This window comes from Cydia strobilella, chromosome 27 (assembly GCF_947568885.1).
Source record: "Cydia strobilella chromosome 27, ilCydStro3.1, whole genome shotgun sequence".
Classification (NCBI taxonomy): Eukaryota; Metazoa; Arthropoda; class Insecta; order Lepidoptera; family Tortricidae; genus Cydia; species Cydia strobilella.
In genome coordinates, this window is record NC_086067.1 from 4,928,255 (window position 1) to 4,956,035 (window position 27,781).

Consider the following 27,781-nt stretch of genomic DNA (forward strand, 5'->3'; position numbering starts at 1 on the left):
GTGAAACAAAATCAAACCAAATCAAATCAAATCCAAATGAAATCCTTTCAGCTTGTAACAGCAGGCGCGATAGATGATGCATCTAGCATGTAGCCTTTACCCTTAATATATACATACATACATACATATAATCACGCCTATTTCCCGGAGGGATAGGCAAAGACCACGGATTTCCACTTGCTACGATCCTGACATACCTCTTTCGCTTCCTTCACTTTCATAACATTCCTCATACACGCTCGCCGGTTTAGGGTGCTCTTGACCTGGCCTTTCTTCAGGATTTCCCCGATCTGATCAGAGAAAGTCCGCCGAGGTCTGCCCCTTCCAACTCCCTTAATATATATATACCCTTACCCTGTATTACTCCCACAATTACCACGAAACTAATAACACTTCATAACGCCTTACAAGTTTCTATTTGGCCCTGAGATAGTGTCGCTACAAGCAGCTTATATATGAAGGGTACACAGGAATAACATGTCTAGTCACTTTTTTCGGGAAATGAGATTTTTATCTCAAAATATAGAGCATTTAATGATTTTATTACTTATATGTTTTGTTACCGCCGTATAATTTTTTTTTTTTTTTTTTTTTTATACCACGTCGGTGGCAATCAAGCATACGGCCCGCCTGATGGTAAGCAGTTACCGTAGCCTATGAACGCCTGCAACACCAGAGATATTACACGCGCGTTGCCGACCCTTTAAAAACCTGTACACTCCTTTTTTGAAGAACCCCATACTGTAGCCCCTCGGGAAAACCTCGGCAGGGAGCTCATTCCACAGCCGAAGCGTACGCGGGAGGAAATTCCTCTTAAACCGCACAGTACGCGACCATTTAGGTGCTAGGGTGTGAGGATGAACACCCTGCCGATGGCGAGCGGTGCGGTGATAGAAAGCGGCCGTTGGCATCATGTCAAACAATTCTTCAGAGCACAGCCCATTGTACAAGCGGTAGAACACACACAAGGAGGCGAAGTCTCTCCTTAGACTTAAAGGTTCGATACCGCTTGTGAGTTTGGGATCGTCGACGATTCGTACAGCGCGCCTTTGGACTGAGTCGAAGGGTCCAAGCTGGCATCCAGGTGCTCCTGCCCAAAGGTGACAGCAGTACTCCATATGGGGTCTGACTTGCGATTTATATAGCAGCAGTCTTTGCCCCGGAGTAAAGTATCGCCGTGCTTTATTGAGCACACCGAGTTTTTTGGATGCCAGATCAGCCTTCCCTTCCAGGTGGCTACGGAATTGGACGTCACTGGAGATGTCGACACCGAGGATCCCAATACTCCCTGACATGGTAAGGGCTGTGCCTTCGAACTGTGGGACCACAGTAAATGGGGTTTTCTTAGCGGTAAACGCGCAAACTTGTGTCTTGGTGGGGTTGAATCGCACTAAATTGTCCCGGCCCCACACCGAAACTCTGGATAGAGTGCCCTCAATATCCGACACAAGCTTTTCACGACTCTCTAATATATTTAACACATTTTTTTTTTATCCTAGTCACGGAATTATCATACATTTTGACATTGTTCCAAACTTTAAAAACGCGATTACTCAAAATGTTACTTTGTATTCGCATTGGAACTCAGTGAAACCATCGTGGTGGAAGGATTCGCCGATAGTACAAGTGTTGACCGTTGCCCGGGGTGCGCCAGACGCTGGGATATCTCGTAGGAATATCAGTTGCTCGTAGTGCGTCGTGCGGGGAGGCTCCTTCCATGCACCCCAATGTTACTAAAATGACTAGACAGGTTCTTTCCGTGTACCCTTTTTATGGAAATAATGCGCATACGTCAATATAGTCAAATAAAATAACAGTATCGGTCATGTCAACAACTAATTTCATAACATTATTTATTGGAATTCTACGCAATCCTTCGTCCTTTTATTGATGTAAATGGTTTATTGTATTCAAAATATTTTTTCTTTCGCTTTTTCCGTGAAATCTTTTCTTTTTGTTTACATTGCTGACATTCGATGACTTTCAATGTCTATTGTCAAAGTTCTTTATAAGGAAAGAAAGGAGTAAGGTTGCCAGAGCTCAACGAGGGAGAGGAGTGTTAGGGTCGGCAACGCGCGTGTAATATCTCCGGTGTTGCAGGCGTCCATAGGCTACGGTAACTGCTTACCATCAGGCGGGCCGTATGCTTGATTGCCACCGATGTGGTATAAAAAAAAAGGAAAATACATTAATACCACTGAAAATCTGCAACATTCCGAAAGCCAAATAAAATCTTGTCAGGTTATATCGAGGAGGATATAACCAAACAGAGACGCCACGGATCGCCTGTCAATGGCTACTCCATTTGGTTATATCCTCCTACTGTTATATACACGATTGTGGCCCGTGAAACAGTCTTTACGATTTAGGCAATGTCAAAAAATAATACATATATACATAAATAATAAATAAAATATTGTAAAAAATAGTGTTGTTTTCCTTTTCTCTTTCATGGGATGAAGCTATAAAAAGCTACCTAGTTATTTCAATACCGTTTCGGTACTAACGTTGAAAATGAGTGCATCATTTCGCCGTTAAAAGTAAGTTTGGCGAACCTAGTATAAGTTTAAAATGTACCATAACTACTTTTTTGAAAATATATTTTTTTTAGTTTACAAGTTATATTATCTCTTACATATAATTAAAATATTAAAATAAAAATAAAAATAAAAAAATATTTATTTTCAGACAGTTACAAATCCATAGTCGTTAGTATTAATTACGTAATTATTATGAGTACATGAAGTAACTACATTTAGTCAAACTCGGTCGTTATCGCTTCCGGTGCAAATCCTTAAAGCTCACGGCATTAACCCGCTCGATGGCTATGGACAGCCTCTGCACCAGAAACGATTCGGATTCGGTCCTCTCTCTTTTGCCTAAGTCGGCTTATGTCACGCACAAATTGTTTCGCGTCAGCAACCCAGCAGCCCGCAGTTTCCACCGCAAAAGGGACGAAAATATATCCCGAGCCCAATGGAGCATACTATGCGCTTCACCGCCGCCTGAGACTTGGCCGCCGCTCCGGCCGCGCGTACCGTGCGACTGATATGAGAGGCTGCGAAGGTGCTGTACTGCTGACGCACGAAATACATGATCCGCTCTGGCTTCGCACGCTAGTTCAACTAATTTACACAAAACCTTTACAAATTATACATAATTATAAATCTTTGACTTGTTCTATGCTTCTTTTTGTACAATAAAGAGTTTTACTACTACTACTACTACTACTACCACTACTACTAAATCTTCCCCTTGAATACCTCTATCAATTAAAAAAACCGCATCAAAATCCATTGCGTAGTTTTAAATATCTAAGCATACATAGGGACAGACATATATACAGAGTGGCAAGCGACTTTGTTTTATACTATGTAGTGATTAAGATGTAATTGTATACCTTTGTGCAATAAAGTTTAATTAACTTTATACCGCAAACTCAAACTCAAAATCAAACTCAAACTCAAAATGTTTATTCTGTAAATAGGCTTAAGCTAGCTCTTTTACATATCAACTTATAACTATATATACATAATTATTCTATTTTAACATAAATGCATCCTTATCTTCTACAAATTCCTTGATAGTATAATAGATGTATCATCAGCAAAGAGAACCAACTTATGCTTTCCATTAACTATATAAGGCAAATCGTTTATATAGACGAGAAACAAGAATGGGCCAAGAATAGATCCTTGGGGGACGCCCATTAAGTAATAGACCCCGACGATTTAGTTTAAAAATATGTATTGACATGACATCTATCACCGTACCAAAGCAATGTGTGTGAACCAAATAAATGAATATTTGGAAATTTGTAATTTAAAATTAAAGGCTATAGATTTTCCCACAGAGTTTCAAGAATGTTGTAGTAGTTATTGTGAAATTGTATGTCATAAGCGCCTTATTGATAAATTATATAAGGATGTAATTGAGGTTCTGTGTCATGCGGCTACTGTAACACATAAAAATAGTATGAATGGACGTAAACAGCGCTTAACAGGTTGGAACATGCATGTAAGTGACGCTCACAGACACGCTAGGCTTGCATTTGATATATGGAAATTGTATGGGAAACCGGGCTCTGGACCGGTTTATGTTGACATGGTCGAGGCCCGTAAGATCTTTAAAGGGAGGCTCAGATGGTGCCAAAACCATCAAGAGCAAATCAAAATGGACTTACTGGCATCCCATCACTCCAGTGGCGACTTTAAGGCTTTCTGGAAGGCTACAAATAAACTAAATCCCAAGAACGGCGTACCTGTGAGTATCAATGGAGTTTCAAGTCCTAAAGAAATTGCCAACTTATTTAGAGATAGATTTACCATTAGCTCACCCTTAGGCCCGTCGTGTCGGAATCTCGAAGCTCTGAAGGGTGACTTGTCAATTTGTGTTTGCGCTAAAGACGTAAGAATAGCAATAAATAAAATGAGAAGGGGCAAGTCGCCTGGTCATGACGGCTTAAGCGTCGAACATCTCCGACATGCCGGGGTCCATCTACCTCGAGTACTAGCCTTGTTGTTCAACTTGTGCTTGAGTCACTCTTATTTACCGCCTGAGTTGATGGAGACCCTGGTGGTGCCTATCATTAAAAATAGAACCGGTGATGCTTCGGATGGTACAAATTACAGGCCTATATCATTAGCGACTATTGTAGCGAAAGTGTTTGACAGTGTGCTTAACTCCTATCTAAGTGCACGCATAAAACTACACGACGCTCAGTTCGGTTTTCGGGCTGGGTTGTCAACAGAGATGGCCATTCTCAGTTTAAAGCACACTGTCAGATACTACACAGACAGAAAAACGCCTATTTATGCCTGTTTTTTGGACCTGACGAAAGCTTTTGACCTTGTATCTTATGATATTCTGTGGGCTAAGTTGCATAGGTCTGGGTTACCGCCAGAGTTAATCCATCTTCTCAGGTACTGGTATTTAAACCAAGAAAACCGTGTGAGGTGGGCAGGTGAGGCTACGGAACCATACAGGCTTGAGTGCGGGGTGCGTCAGGGTGGATTGAGCTCACCTTTACTTTTTTGCCTGTATGTAGACGCACTTGTCGAGCAGCTCAGCGGTACACATGTCGGGTGCCATGTTGATGGCGTATGCCTAAACAACATCAGTTACGCGGACGACATGGTACTGCTGGCTCCCTCCATTGGGGCGCTCCGTAAACTTATAGCTGTATGTGAATCCTACGCCTCCTCACACGGTCTGTTGTATAACGGGAAAAAGAGTGAGATAATGATTTTTAAGGCTGGAAACAAGTATCCCACAATTATACCTCCCGTCCAATTAAACGGCATCGCCCTCACGAGAGTCACACGCTTCAAATATCTCGGCCACGTTGTTACTGATGATCTGAAGGACGATGCCGATATGGAGAGAGAGCGAAGAGCATTGTGTGTGAGGGCGAACATGCAGGCCCGCAGGTTTGCTAGGTGTTCAAAAGCAGTGAAAATTACGCTTTTCAAGGCATACTGCTCTTCTTTTTACACTGGCAGCCTGTGGGTCCGATATACCCAAAAGTCATACAATGCTATTAGGGTGCAGTACAACAATGCTTTTAGGATGCTGATTGGCCTGCCCAAATTCTGCAGCGCATCCACCATGTTCGCGGAGTCACGCACCGATGGGTTTGCAGCAATCTTGCGCAAAAATGCAGCGTCTCTGCTGAGCAGAACGAGGGACAGCCCAAACAGCATCCTAAAGATGATTGCTGATCATGTGTGTTGTCCTGTAATTAATGAAATAATTTTAAATGTAAAATCAAATTTAATTTTTAAGTACTAACATTATTTTTAAGAATATACTAACAAAAATTAAGATCATGTTATCTTTATTGAATAAATTGAATTGAAAAATTGAATTGAATTGAAATGTGAAAAATGCTATAGAAGATGGCCCTCCTAGCTGAACCCTTTCCACCGTGAGAGAATAAAAACAAGATATACGGGCTAGTACAAAATAGGTGTACATCCAGTAATCTGAAAGTGTATAGTATCAAAGCAAGCGAGGCAATCCCCCTTTGTCTAACTTATACTTAAACTTATATTTTACCGTACTAAAACAATGTGAAAAATACTATAGAAGATGGCCCTTCTAGCTGGACCCTATCCGCCGTAAGAATATAAAAACAAGATATACGAGTTAGTACAAAATAGTTGTACATCTGAAAGTGTACGGTATCAAAGCAAGCGAGGCAATCCTCTCGTAAAACTCGCTGCATTTTGTATAAAGCTCCGAATAAGCCGGGAATTCTCACACTTGGAAAATATAATGGTATATTTCACTCGGGGTTTTAGTGGGGTAACTACATTGTATGGATGATGCGAGTAACATTGAGCTATTGCAATTGTGTGAGGCGTTCAAAAGCATATTACACTAGCCTCCTAAGTCATGCGGTACCAAATTTTGTACATAATAAAATTCACCCTTCAGTCCCAGCACTAAGTAAGTTACTATAGTAATAAACACCGATAGTACATAATATTTCGCTACAAATTTTTTAGATGCCTCCTTTTCATATTTGAATGCTCGCGCGGAATATTATGACAGTCCATAGGGTTGTAAATAGTCTGTTCAGGACTGACAGCAAATATATATTATGTGCAAAAAAATGAACAAGAGGCCTCTAAGACTATGACGTTTAAAAAAAGCTGGGACTTATGCCTCAGATCACCTAAGGTTAAAAACGCAAGAGGTGGCGTATAGCCAGGTACTTAGAAGGGAACAAACGATATAACGCGACGTGCAAAACTTATGACAGAAGATAAAGCCTTTGCTAGATCCCTGGGCTATATCACTGCCTATTTTATATTACCAAGGTATGGAGGGTATAATATACAACTGAAAAGAAAATGAAAATTAGACATGAATATTGGGGTTCCGTAGCCAAAGAGTAAAAACAGGACCCTATTACTAAGACTCCGCTGTCCGTCTGTCTGTCCCTCTGTCCGTCTGTCTGTCATCAGGCCGAGGTTTTCCCGAGGGGCTACAGTATGGGCTGCGCTGCCACCGAGGTGGTATAAAAAAAAATCTGATCGTGATGCTGTCTCATACATTTCGGCGAATCATAATCATGTCAGCTTCTTATGGAATATCAGATTTCCTTTTTTACGAATTCGAGGTTGTGGGGTTGTTCATTATGACCTACGTAGTCACCCTTCAGACAGACAAAATTACACCATAATGAATAACCTTATGTATGTCCTTTTGACCGCCAGAAATTTAATTATTTACATTTAATGTCTCGCAAAACAAAGCCATACAATACGTATTAAATAATAATTACTTTCTCCAGACATGAGGAAACAATCACTTTATTAACACAACGAAACCACTCATCGATTGTAATAAAAACAAAAGCCAATGTGCGAAAAACCAACTGTGGATTCTTAGATACCTGTACAAGTACAGCTTACATACTTTAAACGTAACCATTTTCATTTGACCCTTTAAATGCTACTAGAAAACCCCTATACATTAGAAAGTTTTATATGGCGCGGGCGAGGACGGGGGTCTTATCAGGATGGCCGAGTTTGCGTACAGTGTTTTTGAGCATGCGCGTACCGTAAGTTTTCAGTTGAGACCTTGGTCGTACACTCGCGTGTCGCGTCCTTATAGAAAAAAAAATCGAGCGCCGATTTCAATTTAAATAAAGAACGCAGTGTTTTTTAAAGTGGAAATAATAGTGGCCAGTTTTTTTGTAGTGTTGTTTTTTTAAAATTTTGTCGTTTTGCGTTGTAGTACGCTAGGTAGTAACACGTGTTGATTGGAAATGTGATTTTTTTTAAATGTCCGACGGCCCTAGCAGACTGCCCTCTCTCTCGGGGTCAAAATGCAAACCGAACGAAATGTGGGCAGCTATGACGAGATCTATTGAGATCTTGGTGGCATTCTTCGAGTACTATGCACAGAGGTAATTTAAAACTGGCCTTCTTAGCTAAAAATCTCTATTTCAAATAAAAATTGTATGCAAAAATTGTACCTTAAAAAGATAATCTGAAAGTTCCATTAAGTTCATTTGTTTCTGAGATGCCGCCTTTTGGCTTAGGAGGGCAGAAAATACTATAGGTAATAGCTATTTTTAGGGTTCCGTACCTCAAAAGGAAAAAACGGAACCCTTATAGGATCACTCGTGCGTCTGTCTGTCTGTCTGTCTGTCTGTCCGTCTGTCACAGCTTATTTTCTCCGAAACTACTGAACCAATTAAGTTGAAATTTGGTATACATATGTAAGTTTGTGACCCAGAGATGGACATGTAACGTAAACAAATAAAATTTAAACATGGGTACCACTTTTGGGGGGTAAATGAGAAAATTAAGAAACAAAGTTATTCAAACTCTATCGTGTTACATATCAAATGAAAGAGCTCATTGTAAGAAACTCAATTTTTTTTTTTTTTTTATAATTTTAGGATAAACACTTTATAAGTTATTCAAGAAAATATACAAAAAATGACCATCTCCGAAAATACAGCCAAGCGTGAGTCGGACTTAATTACTTAGTTTTTGATCCGACCCCTACGGGTTTTTTAAAGACATTTCACTTACATTTCACATAAAAAATACATTGTTAAAATTGTGTAATGTACGGAACCCTTGGAACGCGAGTCCGACTCGCACTTGGCTGGTTTTTTCTAATGGTCTCTCTATTTTAACGGACCTTGACCTCTTATCTTGTATTCAGTACCTAGACAATATTCAATCAATCGATCAATCAATAATTTTATTGCAAGAACCTAGATTACATAAGGTGATAACATTAAAAAATAAACGTGTCTTAGGTACTCACTACCAGAGAAGGCATGCAATATTTACAATACTTGTTTCCTATCTTATTGTTTTGTTTTTAGTTTTAAGTTTTGACATTTTAACTAAATTTGACTGTGCATAATATATCTTAATTACAATTTTATAGTTTTAAATTTTTTATCTTTTTAATAATCAATTAATTTTATTATTACCCATCAATTAATTGTCAAGATCTTTTATATTTTATCATTCAATTATCAAATGCTTAGTCAATTTAATTTTAATGGATCTATCTTATTATCTTATTTATTTTTATTTTTATTGCAAATGTTTTGTATGTTTTAATTATGGATCAATGTTATCTGGATTAAATGATTAAATGAATAAAATTTACAAGTACAATGACAAACTAAAAATTCTATGTCAAATTATTACACAAAAATAAATTTCTTGACACAATAACCTATGAACTAAAAATTAAAATTAAACTAACGCGATTTTCACTCATAATTTTAAAATAACACGGGACTAAGTTTTTACGCGATTAAGTCCCGTGTTAGTTTAAAATTATGAGTTAAAATTAAAATTGTTATAATTATTGGTTCCCTAATTTATTGTGTGTGATGAGTGTATATGTAGGTTGATTTCCCTTGGTTGAAATCCCTTAAAGGGAAAGTTCGCCTTTGTACTGCCTATTTCCGTGCCATATTTGTGTTCTATGTCTTTGTACAATAAAGAGTTTATACATACATACATACATTTATTACTGGCAAAAGTATGTAAAAAGCAAAACTGAAAGATTCAAGGCAACTCATATAGAAACCTCTGTTTTCAATATTGTCTAAAAGGCATGGGCCCTATTCTTTCAAAAAAATCGCAACTTTTTTAAATATACAATTATGTTATTTGTACTTCAAATCACGACGTCTTTCCATTGTTTGTTAGTAAAGCTAAAGGTTTTATGAGAAAAAACCTACATCCAAAATTAATATTATTATAATTGTGAGAACAAAAAGTAAATATAGAATAAATATAAGACTAGTCATATGGCGACTGAAGCAACTCTTAGTTTAAGTTAGATAATAATATTATAGCATAATTATTTATATGGACTACTGTCTGAAATAGTGTTTTTTTTTATTTTTTTTTATATATTATCTATTTCGGGTTGCAATGTGCCAAAAAGAATTTTCAGAAATTGCAGTTCAAATGAAATGCTCTAAGTATTATTTCTGCACGTTTTTTGCCAAACGGTCTTACAGTTAGTTTAAAATTTTATTACACTTAAAAATAAACGCCAATGAGTGACGTAAATATTAAATGAAACAGTCGTCAACAGTTAAGAACATTGAATAATCTGAACGGGAACATTTTATATGGAAACTTCTATCAGAGGATTTATATCCGACGAGACATATCATATGCTTAAATTAGTACTAAGACAAGCTTTCTGAGTTAAAACCCTTTGAATGGATATAGGTAAACGTAATTAAGTAAAATTTAAACATATAATTAAGTAGACGAAACACAGATTAAATGAGTAACTTTGTATAAAGGCGGGATCCAATTAAAAATACAAATTGCATGCGGCGACACTGTATATTTAATTTAAACGCGAGTTTAAACACATAGTTACACACATAGTTACACACATAGTTACACACATAGTTACACACAAACCAACAAACTGTTACACCGCCAACAAACTGTTACACAGTTTGGCGAAATTTTTGTAACGAAATTAATGTATGTTCTCTTTATATAACAATAAATAAAAAAAAAAAACATAGTTACACCATAGAGTAACTTATACTAGAGCGGTACTGTCATAGTAAATTTTGTAACCCCAGTAAATTCACTATCTGTCAGCACACTTTAAAACTAAAAACAAATATTTATTAAAATACGATAAAATGTATTAAAATATGGATAAATGATTTTTTTATTTGCATTAACTATTTTTATATGATTTTGACCCATGTTCTTTCACTGGTATGCGTTAAAATTATAAATAACAAACTCAACAGTCAACGCCCTCTATATGAGTGTAGGCCAAAACTAGTGGCGCCATCTGATCGAGAATCAAATTTTCGTGATTTTCGAGGCACGTTTTTTCCTTAGACTGTATCCATCTATTACGGAGTTATATCTATCTTTGGTTACACACATAGTTACACACATAGTTACACACATAGTTACACACATAGTTACACACATAGTTAAATTAAGGTATATAATGGGAGAAAGCTATACATAGGTATATAATGTGTATCTGTAGAAACCGTGTAAATAACGCAGATCTCCCTATACAATGAACAAGACTGCTTGTTAAATATCAGCAGTGCGACGAAAAATCATATAAAGTTTATAATTCTAAAATAATATGTACTTACTTACTTCTCTGGCGCAGCGACCCTAAGTGTGTCTTGGCCTCCAACACGACAGTTCGCCACTGATCCCGGTCCTGTGCAGTTTCTCGCCAGTCTTGGACCTGGAGCTCGCGCAGATCAGCGTTCTGGTCCGTCCATCGGTACCTAGGTCGCCCGACCGGGCGGCGTGCTGTCGGTTTTGCCCTCAAACGCTCTTTTCACCGCCCGATCGCCTCCCATTCGCTCCAGATGGCCGAGCCACCGAAGCCTTTGCGCCTTTATCACACCAATGATGTTTGGTCCAGCAACTAATTGTTCAATTTCGGCGTTTTTGCGGACGCAGAGACCCGACGGCAGTTGGAGAAAATAACATGTGATTCCGTAAATTATTTGCTTTTTTAACAATATATTCCAAAATACGTTTGGCACATTCAAGCAGCCACTAGCGGCCGTTGTTAAGCTTAAATAAAGCTCATTTGTATTCTGCCTCGTTCGCACTCATGAAAAACTTCATATAGGTACGTAATGGCTTCCGTGCTGTACAGTTATCTTTGATCGTAAGCGTCATTCTGGATCTGTGGGATCAAAATATGACTGACCGTTTTTAGGGTTCCGTACCGAAAGGGTAAAAACGGGACTACTACATACAGACAGCTACAGGCTTCGTCACCTACACACACTCACTTCACGATACTTTAGATTACATTCTATTCTACTATTTTTCATTACTACGATATCATTTTCTATACTACTAATTTATACGTGTTTGACGATTTCAGTGTAAAATTCTACTTGTTTAAAGTATGACATAATTAAATTTTTATTAGGGTTCTGTTTAAAAATTAAATACGATTACCAGTCCTTATTCTTTACATATGTCTGTGACCGTAGATTTCAGGGAATCAAGTTTATTTTGCATTTCCATATTACTTTATACAGAGACATATTAAGTTGAATTTGCCTTAGAAAATGGACCAGGCAAAATGTATGAAACAGCAAATTTTTTTTCGAGATTTCGGGATTGGTCCCATAGTACAAGTTGCTCAGTATAATCTCAAAACCTTCTTGGCAATGGGAATGCACTTATTTTTTAGCCACTGTGTATAAAACAACGCATCGACGTTTGCTTCTATCTATCTATACTTATCTTTAGGTATTTTAATGAAAAAAAAAATGAAAATGAAAATGAAAAATGATTTATTGGGTACACAACAGGTTTTAACTAGGATCGAAACAAGAACCTTCTTTTAAGTAAAAAGATACTTGTGCCAGAAGGCTCCGCTCTTCCATTAAGTACAAGGTTTACCAAAATTATCTTAAATCTTAAGCTTATACTTATTATAAGGTAAGATAGGTACATTAGGTGCTTTAGATTAGAAACTAACTTTAATTTAATACATATTATATAATATTACCATGAATTTCTATTTCTATTTAACATGCTTGTGCTTGAGCATGCGTGCGTGCGTGCGTGCGCGCGCGCGCGCGCGCGCGCGTGTGTGTGTGTGTGTGTGTGTGTGTGTGTGTGTGTGTGTGTGTGTCTACATGAAGTATCTATTTTAAATTACATTATTGCAAAATGGATTCAATTTCTACGTATGTTAACTTTTTTAGATATTCAATAACGATTTTTTTACAGTCATATAGTTGCTGTGGGTAAATATCAAGTTGCTCGTTAATGGTGTTATATAGTTTAGCAGATTGATAGTAGAACTGTCTTTTGGCAAATTTTGAATTTGTTAGTTAGTGTTTAAGGGGCCGTAGTCGATTTTGGAGCAAAAATTTTAAATTGATAGATTTAGTCGTTGAAATTATACACGTTTTGTTACGTAATATCTAAATAACAAGTATTGGTTTCTATTAGCACGTCTTCTCATCTTGCCTTTTAATAATCAGGTCGCGAGCGTGCGTCACCGGTATTTTATAAAAAGAAGGGGTAGTTTTTAAAAATTCATCAAAAATTTATGGTGGTAAATTATACAAATTGATGTATAAGAATAGTTTCAGCAAATGTAGTAGATTGTTTAAGTATGAAAATTTTGTTGAAATTAAGTCGATTTTCAGAGAAATTGTCGCTTGTTTTGAAGTAATTTCTGGAGAAAATTGATTTCGTCTAACTTTCATTTACACTACTTCAAAGTCATAATAATAAAAATGTAGTCTGATAAACGTCAAGTACAGGATATGTGTAATACAAAATTACCATGTTTAGCCGTCCAAACTTTACGAAATTTACAAATAAGAGCGACAAAATCAGTGCTTTACGCGCGTTTACCTAAACGTCCATCAGAAAAGCCAACATTACTAATTTAGTGAGTCTGTTTTCAAAAAATTGATCTGATAAAAGGTAAGATAAGAAGACGTGCTAATAGAAACCAGTACTTGTTATTTCAATTAGGTAACAAAAGGTGTACAATTTCACCGACTAAATCTATCAATTTTACATTTTTGCGACTAAAATCGACACCGGCCTCTTTAAAAGTAAACAAAATCTACTCTCAAATGGCTCCTTAATACATATATATGGACAAGTCAGAGCAAAATGAACGCGCGAGTGACAGCTAACTGATATGATTCCAATATCATTGAAATATCGGTTTGATGTCAGGTGCAGGTTCGAATTGTCCTGTAAACGATCGTTCCGTCGACGTTTTTCTCATTATTCAACATTTTCAATGCCCCTTATCGAGCTTTTGTAGAGTTTGACAATGATTCATTCTTCACATGGTTGTATAATGGGTAAAATTAATGATTTTCTCATATACTCCAGTCAGTTTACAAATAATATGGCAAATGTAATTTATAAAAGCTGTACAAAAAGTATGGCAAATGTAAATAATTTATAAAAGCTTATGTTTTTAGTTTAACTATTTTATCATTATTCTAGTGAGTAATATATACGAACTAGAATCTAACAAAATATCGTTTAATGCTTTCCGGTAGGCTGGTATGTATGCTTTCCTACAAGTATGTATGCACCTATTTTAACCCTTTTTTTGGATTTGTATGAAAGTACCTTTTCTAAGTCGTTTAATAAGCGTCTAAAAACATATTATACGCATCGTATGTACATTTATTAGCTTTGGTTATCTTAAATTTCGATTTCTACTGATTTAGGAAAAAGGTGAAAAAAAGCGGTAATTTTTTTTCCTATTCACCTAATTCCAGGTATATTTTTTGTAGGATTCCTTCATACATTATCTGAGAATATTTTATTATAAAGATATAAAAAACTAGCAAATATAATTTTATGTTTCGCGCAACCGTATCTTTACTGGGCTAATAAGTCAGTTAAGGGTTGTTTTTACCTCGGTCGTATTTGTTGAATTTTGGGACAGCCTGTATGTATATTGAATATTGTGTATTTTGTGACAACTAACCAATTCTTATTTTGTTACAGGTAAGTTCCTGATTTTGTTATTAAGTCAACAGAATGAAAAATGTAAGAAACAAATCTAGCGGTACAGCGAGGAAATGCTGCCAGCATCTACGGTACCATGCCGCAGGGCATATTTTTTAATATTTAATTTTAAGGTTAGTATTATTTATTTTAGATTTAATTTTTATGGTACTGTAATTGGATAATTATGTTATATTATGTATTGGTAATTTCGTAAATAAAACAATGATTTTGCAAAAATTGTAAAGAAACCAATTACAATAAACATCAGATTTATTTACAAGCTAATATTTATATTAGATTCAGTGCGTTACGCGTGGACAAATCAGCGCGAGCGATCGGCAAGACATACAGTACAGGCCATTTCGAACATCGAAATCTAAATAATGTATTCAGATATTGTGAATTTGTATTGGCGCGAGGAAGACGCATGTCATTCAGGTATTGTGTATTTCGCTTGTACTTGTCCGTACATGTATTGGCGCGAGCGATACACACGGTGACGAAATTACAACATTCAAGCACAAATTGGCCTGATAGTGGCCTAGTAACTCAGATCATGACAGGGTATGAATCTGATCTAGATTGGGGTCTATTTTTTTCATAAAGTTTTAAGTCATAATGTATTGTTTGTCCGCTTTTCGTTAGTCATAATTTGGTTTTTCTCAGAAACGCGTAACTTTTCAGGATTGCCATAAAACAAACCTAACCTAACCTATCTACAGGATAACCTTACGGAAATACTGAAAAGTTAACGGTTTCAGAATTATGACTACTGATAATCTGACAATCATTACATTATGACTCAATAATTATGTAAACAACGGGACCCCAATTTGTTATGTATATGATCTGTCAGTGTCAAAAGTTAAGTGCTATAACAGTCATAATTTGGTGTCAGTGATTTGGTGTATACTGTCAGACTGTATAAGTTTTGTTTGAATAAATAAAATAATAATAAAAATAAAATAATAATAATTATAGGCCAATTCGAGTTTTAGTTATACGATCTGTTTCCGATATCATATGATACTGTACTGTCAGTGTAAAAAGTGCCGTTTGTGGTTGAAGATCATATCGGAAACAGATCGAATAACTGAAACTCGAATTGGCCTATAAGCCTTACAAATAGTTTTTTTTTATTATCCTTGTTTAAAGAGCTTTGACACTAATTACAAATAGTTGTATCAGAAGTCTACGAGCGATGTTTGCTACATTGCTACGCATGCGCAATAAACGCTGCTACGTCACGGCGTAGCTCCAACGTAGCACACGTAGCTTAGTTACTGCTCTACCGCTAAAGGTTCCCGTTGCCAGGGAGGTTTTGGGATTATACCGAGCAACTTTTACTATGGGACCAACCACGAAATCGCGTAAAAAAAATTTACCCTCTCATAGAAAACGGACCAGCCAAAATGTATGAGAGCCAATTTTTTTTTTCGCGATTTCGGGGTTGGTCCCATAGTAAAAGTTGCTCAGTATAATTCCAAAACCTTCCTGGCAACGGAATTTCACTTATTTTTTAGCCACCGTGTATATCTCCGTTTAAGATGAATAAAGTCTAAGGAAAACACGTGCCTCGGAAATCAAGAAAAAACGATTCTCGCACAGATGGCGCTACCACCAATACCAACCTTTGGCCTATTCTCAGCTAGATGGCGTTGACGGTTTCGTTTGTTATTTAACAATAATAACACATATCAGTAAAAGAACATGGGTCAAAATCAAATTATAATATAAATAACAAATAAATTAAAAACATTTAAAGTTAGATACTGGTACACGTAAACAAACCACAGACTTAAATAAGCAATTTATTTTAATACCTGTCAAAAGTGACGTTTCTACAAATAAAAACGTCACTTTTGACACTGACATATCGAGTCCATATCGTATCTAGACGTAATATTGGACGTCTTAAAGTTCGAATGGGCTGTTAATTAAACTAACTATAAATAAATATATCTAAATATTATAACTAGACGGAGCGACGACTTGGTGAAGGTCGCGGGAATTCGGTGGATGCGAGCGGCACAGGATCGGTCGGAGTGGGACCTTGGGGGAGGCCTATGCCCAGCAGTGGACGTCTATCGGCTGACATGATGATGATGATGATGATTATAACTAGGACATTCTTACACGGAAAAATCTTCATTCTTAAAATTGAGAAAGGTATGTTGAGATGGTTTGGACACGTGGAAAGAATGAGTGAAAGAAGGCTAACAAAGAGAGTGTATAAGGGAGAGGTAGAAACGGGAGTTGGAAGGGGCAGACCTCGGCGGACTTTCTCTGATCAGATCGGGGAAATCCTGAAGAAAGGCCAGGTCAAGAGCACCCTAAACCGGCGAGCGTGTATGAGGAATGTTATGAAAGTGAAGGAAGCGAAAGAGGTATGTCAGGATCGTAGCAAGTGGAAATCCGTGGTCTCTGCCTACCCCTCCGGGAAATAGGCGTGATTATATGTATGTATGTATGTATTCTTACACGGATTGACTAAGTCCCACAGTAAGCTCAAGAAGGCTTGTGTTGTGGGTACTCACGACTACTCAGACAACGATATATATAATATACAAATACATAAATACATAGAAAACACCCAAGACCCGAGATCAAATATCTGTGCTCATCGCATGTGTGTGCCCAGTGTGTGATGTTTGTGAACTCGACCGTACGGTATATGAAATTGGTTGGACCTCTGATAAATAATAAACAGGCAGTCCCAAAAGTTTGATGAATAATACAAGTTCTGTCTGTGGCTTCAAGGTTGTATTGTGTTTGGGTTTTGGTGTAAATTATTTGTGCGATGGATCTAATAAAATTGCGTGCGATGTTCAATTTTTTTAGCGAAATACTTGTAGTACCTAAAGGGGCCCACTGATTATCAGTCCGCCGGACGATATCGGCCTGACAGTTAGAAAAATATTTGACAGTTCCGAACAACTGACAGGCCTATATCGTCCGGCGGACTGATAGTCAGTGGGCCCCTTTAATAGCGAAATTTCTAAGCATAATAATATTTGTAAAGAATATAAATTTGTAACTTTAGAAGTATATTGAAAGGTAATAATAATGCATTAGCTAAAGACATTAATGGGTACTATACAGGGTGATGTTTAATGGGTAATATACAGGTTGATATTACCCGATATTAGCCATTAAAACAACTAATGTTAACCTAACTTGGCAGTGCTGATGACGCAACTTGTAGGGAGAAATTAAATACTTATAGATAGAATAGGTAAAGTTTTAGAGTATCAGTGTTATAAAATAAGTACAGATTATTTTATCGTAAGAAAGCGCTGGTGGTCTAGCGGTAAGAGCGTGCGACTTTCAATCCGGAGGTCGCGGGTTCAAACCCCGGCTCGTACCAATGAGTTTTTCGAAACTTATGTACGAAATATCAATTGATATTTACCAGTCGCTTTTCGTGAAGGAAAACATCGTGAGGAAACCGGACTAATTCTAATATGGCCTAGTTTCCCCTCTGGGTTGGAAGGTCAGATGGCAGTCGCTTTCGTAAAAACTAGTGCCTACGTCAATTCTTGGGATTAGTTGTCAAGCGGACCGCAGGCTTTCATGAGCCGTGGCAAAATGCCGGGATAACGCGAGGAAGATGATGATGATGATTTTATCGTAAAATATAGTGAATATATGTATAGTAAATAAATAAATATTATAGGATATTATTACACAAATTGACTAAGCCCCACAGTTAGCTCATCAATACCTAAGGCTTGTGTTGTGGGTACTTAGACAATATATATAGGTACTATTTATAAATACTTAAATACATAGAAAACATCCATGACTCAGGAACAAATATCTGCGCTCATCACACAAATAAATGCCAGGTTTTGAACCCGGGACCATCGGCTTCATAGGCAGGGTCACTAGAGTCAAACCGAGATAAGTCTGCAACGATTTTGATAGCACACGCAGTACAAGTGTTATTTTCTTACGGGCCAATTCGAACAATGATCTGTTAGGGTTCGCGTTTAGAAGCCTTAATTTGATTGTTATTTTCAATAGACAATATCCGTATATATTGAAATGGCGGGTAAATATAAATACTTATTGAGGATTAGTCGATGGAATGCGCGGTACGCCATTTTTACCACAGACAGCCGTCTATAGTAAATGGCGCGAAAATACTGATCGGTGATTGGTGGAAATCTGACAGGTGATTAGTGATTGGAAGGGGGCGACTAGGGGGAACCGGGCCAGTTGCGACATTCTAGTGTGGACCGTGGAAGAAGCAACACTTGTAATGCCTAGCTAGGTTAATCGAAAAGAAAACAATAAAAGTGTTCGTCTCTAGTTTGAGTTCTAAGTAATCTACGATACCCGAGTCGTACTTCGAGTAAGTGGTGTCATAGATCTAGACATCAACTAGATATTAAACAGAAACGATATCGAGATATTTAAGAAAGTCATGTCAAATTTGACATTCTCGCGATTCCGAATGTCTTCTTGAACGATCTCTTTAAGATTTGCTTAAGATATTACTTAGACATCCAATTGATATCTAACTAATGGATATCCCAAAACGTCACAATAATTGTAGCGTGAAATGACAATTGGTTTCTCGAATCGAACTGCAAAAGATAACTAGTTGAGAACTAAACTATAACGTATCTATTAGATCTCGTATTGTTCTCGTATCTAGTAATTATCACATTGTTCGAATTGACCGGTTATTTTAAACGTCAAACTTCTATGAAATAATGACATATAAATAACAGTTGCACTGCGTGTGCTGTCAAAATCTCTGCTTTACTTGACTTTTCTTGGTTCGAATCTAGTACTAATTCACTGTGAAATTCAATAAAAGTTTACACAAAAAAAAACAGTAACACTAGCAAAAATACAACAAACGAAGATATTTAATAGATTACAAAATATTCTCGTTTATCCATCGCCTCGCAGAACCTGATACACTCATCACACAATTTCACCCAACTGCTTCAAATACATCGCATTCCGGTGCTGATATTTATTTATTTTATTTTATTTTATTTGCTAGGAAAACTTACAGCTAAAGTAACAAGTTAGGTAATAACATACAAGTGAGCCAATTACAAGTTTCCACAGATAGAAACTGCAGATATTGAATTATTTATCTTTGAAACCACGTTAATCCAATACAAATATAACTTTATTATAATTTTTCCATACCTAAAGGTTGCCAAACGGAACACTACTAAACTAACCTTCCATCCACCTGTCTGTCTGTCTGCGTTCGGAGTCATAAATCCATCATGAAAACTAATTATAAAGTTTCCACTTAAATTTACACCTGGCTCTAGCCATAAAATACAAAATTGTAACATAAACCCCTAAACATACCCAACCCTATTTTCTACTTAAAACTAAATAGTCTTAACCAACATTCGGTTTTATTCAAAATTGGACCTTAAACGGTTCAAATTAGGTCGAAAATCATGTGGAGATGGTAAAAGGTTCAGCGTGAATTGCGTGAAAAATAGATTATGGCCCGCAAATATATCACTGACCTTGTGTGCTTCTCATTTCATTAGTTAGCATCCATTTTGACATCATATTAACCTTTTTTTTTTTTTGACGCAGGAGTAAATGCATTTACGCATCTCGCCCCCCGGGCAATGGGGAAGCCCATTGGGGGGTGGTATGTGGGGCTCGCTCCTCCCAAGGCTCCCTCTGTTAGTCAGAGAGAGGAGGAGAATACCCACTAAAATCCCCTGCGGCACTAATATGTTTATCTGCATTGCCCAAAGGTTGACTGGATAATGCCGAAAAGCATGAAGTTCGCCTTTAGTACGTTTGTATATTTTTTTTGTACAATATAGATTAAATACATAAATATGTGAATATGTGTTTAGATCAAGTGAAAGAAAAAGTAGGGGTCGTGTCGTATCAAAAAGTCAAAGAGCTGGCGCGGGATAGGGAAAGCTGGAAGATACTCCACCGACAAGAGAATAACTCTTAAGTTAATGATGATGATGACATAAATATGTAAGAGATCACTCAGAAAGCGTTTCGTTGTCGTAGAGCAAACCATTGGTATATTGGCTAGGCGTGCCTACGTATAGTACGCTGCGTAACCCTCTAATACTATCTATTCTCTTTGGTACATGTATTAGTGCTAGCGAGACGCCCTGACTGTAATGTACAGAAGTATTAGTACCTATATTCAAATGCACGTGCAGAGTTTTCAACTACCAAACAAGTTCCCATTTAGCTGGAACAATTCCATGTAAAATCGTTGCGAAATCAACGGAAGTTTTCAGTTCTAGACTTGTGTCGGTAAATATTCAAAATTGAATAAAAACGAGCCATTTACAGTTTCAAACTTGGCTACTATAAACTACTATTGAAATATAAATACTGTTAATACAGTGTTAATAGGATACACGATACACTTCCTAATGATACTCGTATCAATAACGAATTGTTAAATCACAATCAGCCTCCAAATCTTTCTACCAGTTTCGGTATACATCTAAATCGCACATTTTCATACCCTTTTCCGCTATCTTGCTATAAATCCCCTCGCCTCGTTCCATTAAACTGGTATCATCCGTTCCTTCACCTGCCTCCTTTTCCTGCATTCTGATTGGTGAAATGGCGGAGAATTTAGCTCTCGAATACTTACTCCGTTGGCTCAGCGACCCAAAATTAGACTTGGCCTCCGACACAAGACAGCGCCACTTTTCTCGATCCTGTGCAACCTCTCGCCAATTGGTGACTCGAAGTTCGCGCAGATCCGCCTCCACCATGTCGCACCAGCGATACCTGGGGCGTCCGACAGGACGTCTTCCTGCTGGGCGGCCCAAGTATGCTCTTTTCGCATTCCGATCCTCATCCATTCTTTCAAGATGGCCCAACCACCGGAGTCTGTGAGCTACCTACCGACTTAGTGGCTAAACCTAACATCATGGGAGAGACTAAAGCTCTCGAATGATTCAGATTAACTAAAAATCAACCCAGGATTCGAATATATTCTACCTGTATGAGTATGAAAAAGTCAAAGTCACACAAACCTAGCCGCCGCCATAACGCTCTTATTTTAAAACGACATTCTACCTGTTCCATGAGTCACTGACAGTGTCAAAACCGACATATAAATTAAATAAAAATAACAAATTTCTTCGTTGGTAAAGAAATATGAAAGTATTTTTGGTGGTCCTTATGTACGAGTATAACCTATCTATAGTTATATAATATTGCTCTTAACTTAATTATGAAAGCTAAAAAGTACATCTATTCAATAGGGAAACCACGTTTAATCCATTAAAACAACTTAATACGGGTGTTTGTTATTGCTACCCTGTTTTATATGAGTCCCTAATGATTGTTTCCGGATGTTTTATACAGAATGTGTGGCCTTGGAAGTTTTTACGCTATTGTTATTGATTTACTCTTGTATAAAGTTTCTCATTAAAGTTTATGTATTCGTGTTCATAGTCCACATAAATCTCATTTCAATCTCTGATGTTTTTGTTTGTACCTTATCATCATGTATATTATGCTATCGTAAAAGCCCCCTGCCCTCGTTTTCGTGAAAATACGTTTTCTATACTTAAAACTAGGATTTTTAAGTCAAAAGTAGTTTTCGCAAAGTGCCTCGATGAAAATTAGTTATGACATAAAAAATATTTCAGTAAATACTAATTTTGACTCTAGAACTAGACGGTAACATAACACAAAAAAGCTTCTTTTATTAATTGTAAAATACATACATTCGGCTTTTATATGAACAATTTAATGTTATGCCAACTAGACACCGCATTAACCTCGTGTCTAAATGTACATTAAAATGTACATATTCGTTGCAATCTAATTTGAACCTTTCATGAAACAAATAAGGTTGCATTTCTATTGTTTAATTGCGTTGTAAAACAAACGAGATTCGTTCCAATTTACTTATAGAATAAGGTTCAAATTAAAAATTGGAAAACTTTCTATGGTGGGTCTTACGAGGTTAATTTATACAGCTAAGTGTAGTAAACAAAGGTCCCTTTTCCAAAAAAGCCTCACAATAATAATGTAGGTCACTTAAAACAAAACGTACCTTTCATGATTGCAAGTCATTTCTCTTGGGCACTTTGCTGTGAACCAACTATACTTGCTTTAATAATAACTCGTGACGTAGCCACTTTTGTGTAACGTCATTTTGCCGGGCAGGTATAACATTTTAATCATCATCTTGCTCGTGTTGTCCCGGCATTTTTGCCACGGCTCCCATGGGGTCCGCTTGGCAACTAATCCCAAGAATTGGCGTAGGCACTAGTTTTTACGAAAGCGACTGCCATCTGACCGTCCAACCCAGGAGGGAAACTAGGCCTTGTCGGGATTAGTCCGGTTTCCTCACGATGTTTTCCTTCACCGAAAAGCGACTGGTAAATATCAAATGATATTTCGTACATAAGTTCCGAAAAACTCATTGGTACGAGCCGGGGTTTGAACCCGCGACCTCCGGATTGCAAGTCGCACGCTCTTACCGCTAGGCCACCAGCGCAGCGTTAGGTATAACATTTTAATGTTAGATTTTTTTTAATCTTAACGCAGAAGGCGTTTAATTGCGTGTGTTTCGGCCTCCTCGTGTTCAAGTTTAAAATTTAAAAAAGGCCCATTTATTTGTCAATAGATTATGAATTTATGTAAATGAGAGGATTGAAATATTTTGCATACTTTTTTAAGGTTCTAAAAGAAAATACAGTTGAAATCTATATAACTAATCTATGGATTTATAACAACATTAAAAAAATTAATATGAGAAAATAATTATAGTGTAATAAAATTTGTTTTATAAATTATTTATATAAGTAATTTTTTAATTTATTTAACGTTATGTGGGATAACTAAAAGGGACAGGTGGGGTAACATTAGACAAATGAAAATTATATGAACGTGGATTAAAGCAACTAGCTCATGGGTAGCGTTTTGAATTCCTTTGGTTCCAGATAGCCTGTTCCAAAGTCCTTTATTCTTTGTCTGGCGAGGGCGTGACATTCACACGTCAGGTGTTCTACTGTCTCTTCCTCGGTTCGGTCGGACATATCATATCACAGGTCTTATTTCTCGTACAAATGTAGCAATGTTACAAGACACCAAAATATAATGTGGAATAGTTCCCTGACTCGAATTAGGTCACTGTAATGGAGTCAATTAATTCATAAGCATTGTGTATACGCTCAAAGACGAAAAGGTGTATTTTATTAATTAATAAATGGCGGTTACGTCCTTTTTGACACAGACTTGGAATAGGGTAAGCGTGGGCCTTTTCGGACGTTTATTGTTGGGCACCGGGGAGTAACTACGAATGTTCTATAATAGAAGTACGTTATAATAATAATTTAATTATTATAATAATATTTCTGCCTATATACGTCCCACTGCTGGGCACAGGCCTCCTTTGGAGGATTGGGCTATAGTCCTCACGCTAGCCCACTGCGGGTTGGGGACTTCACATACACCTTTGAATTTCTTCGCGGATGTACGCAGGTTTCCTCACGGTGTTTTCCTTCACCGAAAAGCTAGTGGTAAATATCAAATGAGTAAATTCCGAAAAACTCATTGGTACGAGCCAGGATTTGAACCCGCGACCTCCGGATAAAATTTATAATAAGAATAAGAATATATTTATATAATATATATATATAATAAGAAATTACAGGAATATATTTACAAACAACATAAAAAATGACTTCCGGTTCGAACGCCATCTTGATAGTAGCCTCGTGATTAATTCCTTTGTTTTTTGCTCATTAATATTGTTTAAAGTGTAATATCGATAGCTTTATTATACAATAATCTAATGTGGTAGTGTGCAGTGAATGGAGAATTAATCTCAAAGCGTGTTTAACCACCATTTTGGAGTCAACGGCCGGTAGTCCACGTGCTTCTCGTAAAATCCAGCTATCGGTTTTACGAGACAACTACAACAACCACCGAACAGCGTCGTGCTCTAAGAGCATTTGTTTTGTTCCTACCCTTGGGCAACACCGCCCTCAAGTCCATCAAGAAAAGAAGAAAAACATAAAAATTGGCATGCGCGACAAAAGGAGCGGGCTCAGCATATGCTGCGCCAGCCACTTCATTAGGAATTGACCGCACAGCGCTGATTTTCAGTCCGCCCCTTACTGACCACATTGATATGTGCGCGGGATAATAATTTTACAGATATATATATATATATGCAGGTTAAATTTAGAATTATTAGATTAAACGAAAAATTACATAGTTAAACTCTAGCAAAGTATTATTACGGTTTCATACAGTTTACAAAATTTCATACAATTAACTATTACTATTTATTTTAAGATTTTCTAAATTTCTGTAATTTTTTTTATGTAGTAAATATATAATAAATACAACGAGCTATTTATTTTTATTTTTACTTTACTTTCTTACACGTCGAAAAAAAAAATTTCTTAGTAAAATAGCACTACATATTAAAAACAGCTCCATTTATATTAAGTTAAAAAAAATACCTCACCTCTTACCATTTTTTTTGCTATAACGTACGTTTATTTTCAGTCCTAATATTATAAAATAATTTAACAGAATTTCCACTACATCTCTGGCCACACTATATAGATAAAAATCCCACTAGTGTCGCTAATGAATTATCGATAAATTTTATCGGCCTCAAGGCTATTAGCGCTGCACTAATTGAACTCATCATTTTAATATTAAACGCGTGTTGAAGGCTTAAACCACAGACTATATACGCGCTAGACACTATCAGTAATAAATAATGTAATTATCGTTAAGTAATGACATTACTATTGATAGTGTAGCATTGGCTACACGTTCAAAGAATTCGGAAATTACTTGGCTTTCGTTTTCTTCAGTTGGAAGAAAATAGTTTAGCTGTGTGATAATAGGCAAGCCGGTGGCAATCGTGTTGTACGGACGCGCCACTGCAGTGAATTGGATTGAACCTTAACAATTAAAATTGAAATAAAAGCACGCGTGACTCACTCCGCGAATTAGTCGCGCCGCTACAAGTACATGCGGCCGCCCCCAGTTCTGAGGTCTAGCCATAGTAAATGCCGCGCAACGCTAGGGAACGGACGCCTGTTCACGTATGCGCCACCTAGCGGTCATATCTGTCGTAATAGACGTGTTAGAGAGTGAATCTTCTGTACCTAGTACTACCTATATTATTTATTCTGTGATAAAAGAAAGAAATGACAATAATAAGCTATCTAGATAATAAGTTAGATCTATAAGACTAAATATTTGTACACCTTTATGGTAGATCACAGAGCACTGTATCAACTCACTGTCATCTGTATCTATCTTGTGTTTCACAAATCAAATATTACTTACTTTTTTTTTTGTTTTTTTTTTTAGTCTCCCAAAGTATTTATTTAAGCAAAAAAATCATTTATTATATACAACACATAATTCATGATCAGCAACGCAGGCTTCGTCAAGTGCTTACAACAATAAATCAGCCACAGGCTTACTTAATAACAATTACTTACTTACTTAATAACATTTATGTCATAGTGTCTGAATATCTGGCCCGCAATCTATAAAACATACACATAAAAATACATTTTCGAACGGCGCCTACAGTAAAAATTTTTTTGTACTTATGTATATCTCACCGTTTTACAGTAATTTTACAGTAGTTTTACAGAGTAAATTTGTAATTTAGGCATGCTTTCGGAAAAATGAAATATATGAAAATAAAGTAAGTTTATTTCATAAAAAGTAAGATTTCAACCATTACGCGCTCATTTCATTAAATCTAGGCCCCCTATTGTCCATTTTCTCTACCTAATTTTAAATTTCATTTCAATTGATAGCAGATAAAATAGACACTGATTGGAATGTCTGTTTTCAAACAATAGAGTATTGTGTTAGTACTCGTAGCTGTGAAAGAAATGTCAGTAGGCAAAATTAGCTTCGTCTTATCTATAGATGGGCCGAATATTCGGTAAACATTTTTATTATGTCTGTCTTGTTGCAACACTGTAAAAGCTCCTTCAGAGTTTTTCAAGTACTCTCCATCTGTGCCCTGTATATCAAAAGCTTGTAGCTTGTAATACAAGTGGAAGTCCCTTTTGACAGCTTTCGTTAGAAAGGGACTTCCACTTGTATTACAAGCTACAAGCTTTTGATAAACGGGCCCCTGGTTACGTTTTTCCGTTATCATTAAAACACATGATGAGATTGTTGATGAGACCATGCAATGTTTTATTTGGAGAATGTTGAAAATTTCCCCTGTATCACAAAAAATGTACATTTTTATGAAATAAAGAATTTTGTATTTGTATTTTTAATTTGTTTATAAGCCCCTTGCCTTTTGTACCTAAACCTCCTTTTGTACCTATCTACTCTACACAGTGGTGAAGTTTTTCTACCTCAGATGTTCCATATTTGTAATAGGTATGGCAAAAAATATGAAATTTAAAAAATAATTAAGTTTTGATAAATAATGAATCATGACCACTTGTAATTTGTTTTTCATTTCAGCAGGAATCATTCATAGTTAAACAAATTTTTAGGGTTCTGTACCCAAAGGGTAAAAATGGGACCCTATTACTAAGACTCCGCTGTCTGTCCATCTGTCTGTCACCAGGCTGTATCTCATGAACCGCGATAGCTAGAAAGTTGAAATTTTCACAGATGATGTATTTCTGTTGCCGCTATAACAACAAATACTAAAAACAGAATAATATAAATATTTAAATGGGGCGCTCCTATACAACAAACTGGAAGAAATCCCTTAAAAGGATAAGCTCGCTGGTTAACTGGAAGAAATCCCTGAAAGGGATAAATTCGCCTTTGTACTGCCTATTCTGTGCCATATTTGTGTTTTGTACAATACGAGTAAAGTGTTTATACATACATACATACAAACGTGATTTTTTTGCCGTTTTTTGCGTACCTAATGGTACGACTCGCACTTGGCCGGTTTTTTTATCAAGCAGAAACGTCAATCAATTAATCAATCAATCAACGTCTGCGAGCGAAGAAAATTTACACCTCCGGCAGAACTTGAACCTGCGACCCTTGGAACACCGGTACAATCGCTTCTGCCAACTGAGGCCTACCAGATGTGTGCAAATCTTTCCGTTCCTCCCCTTAATGCTTAAACGCCTTATTAGGGTGGCGTATAGCACCAACTACCTGTAAGAACATTCTTACATTTCCATTTTTCCATTAATTTTAATATTCATTCATAGTTGTCAACTTAGTATGAAATACTTAAATGTTACATTTCTAAAGAATGAATGTAGGAATTTTATATCTTTGATATG

At 36.7% G+C, this 27,781-nt stretch overlaps 1 protein-coding gene across 4 annotated transcripts in view; it reads left to right on the top strand.

Annotated features, from left to right (window-relative positions):
- The window catches only part of LOC134753523 (synaptotagmin-7), a 643,705-nt gene that overhangs the window by 519,793 nt on the left and 96,131 nt on the right, over positions 1–27,781 (top strand). The window contains exon 1 of one of the 4 annotated variants that reach the window (XM_063689423.1): positions 7,112–7,918. The exons of the other annotated variants lie outside the window; for them this stretch is intronic. Within the exon in view, the coding sequence (XP_063545493.1) occupies positions 7,794–7,918 (125 nt within the window). The 5' untranslated portion in view covers positions 7,112–7,793. Of the gene's footprint in view, positions 1–7,111; positions 7,919–27,781 lie in introns of those variants that run through there. 4 annotated transcript variants of the gene reach the window in all.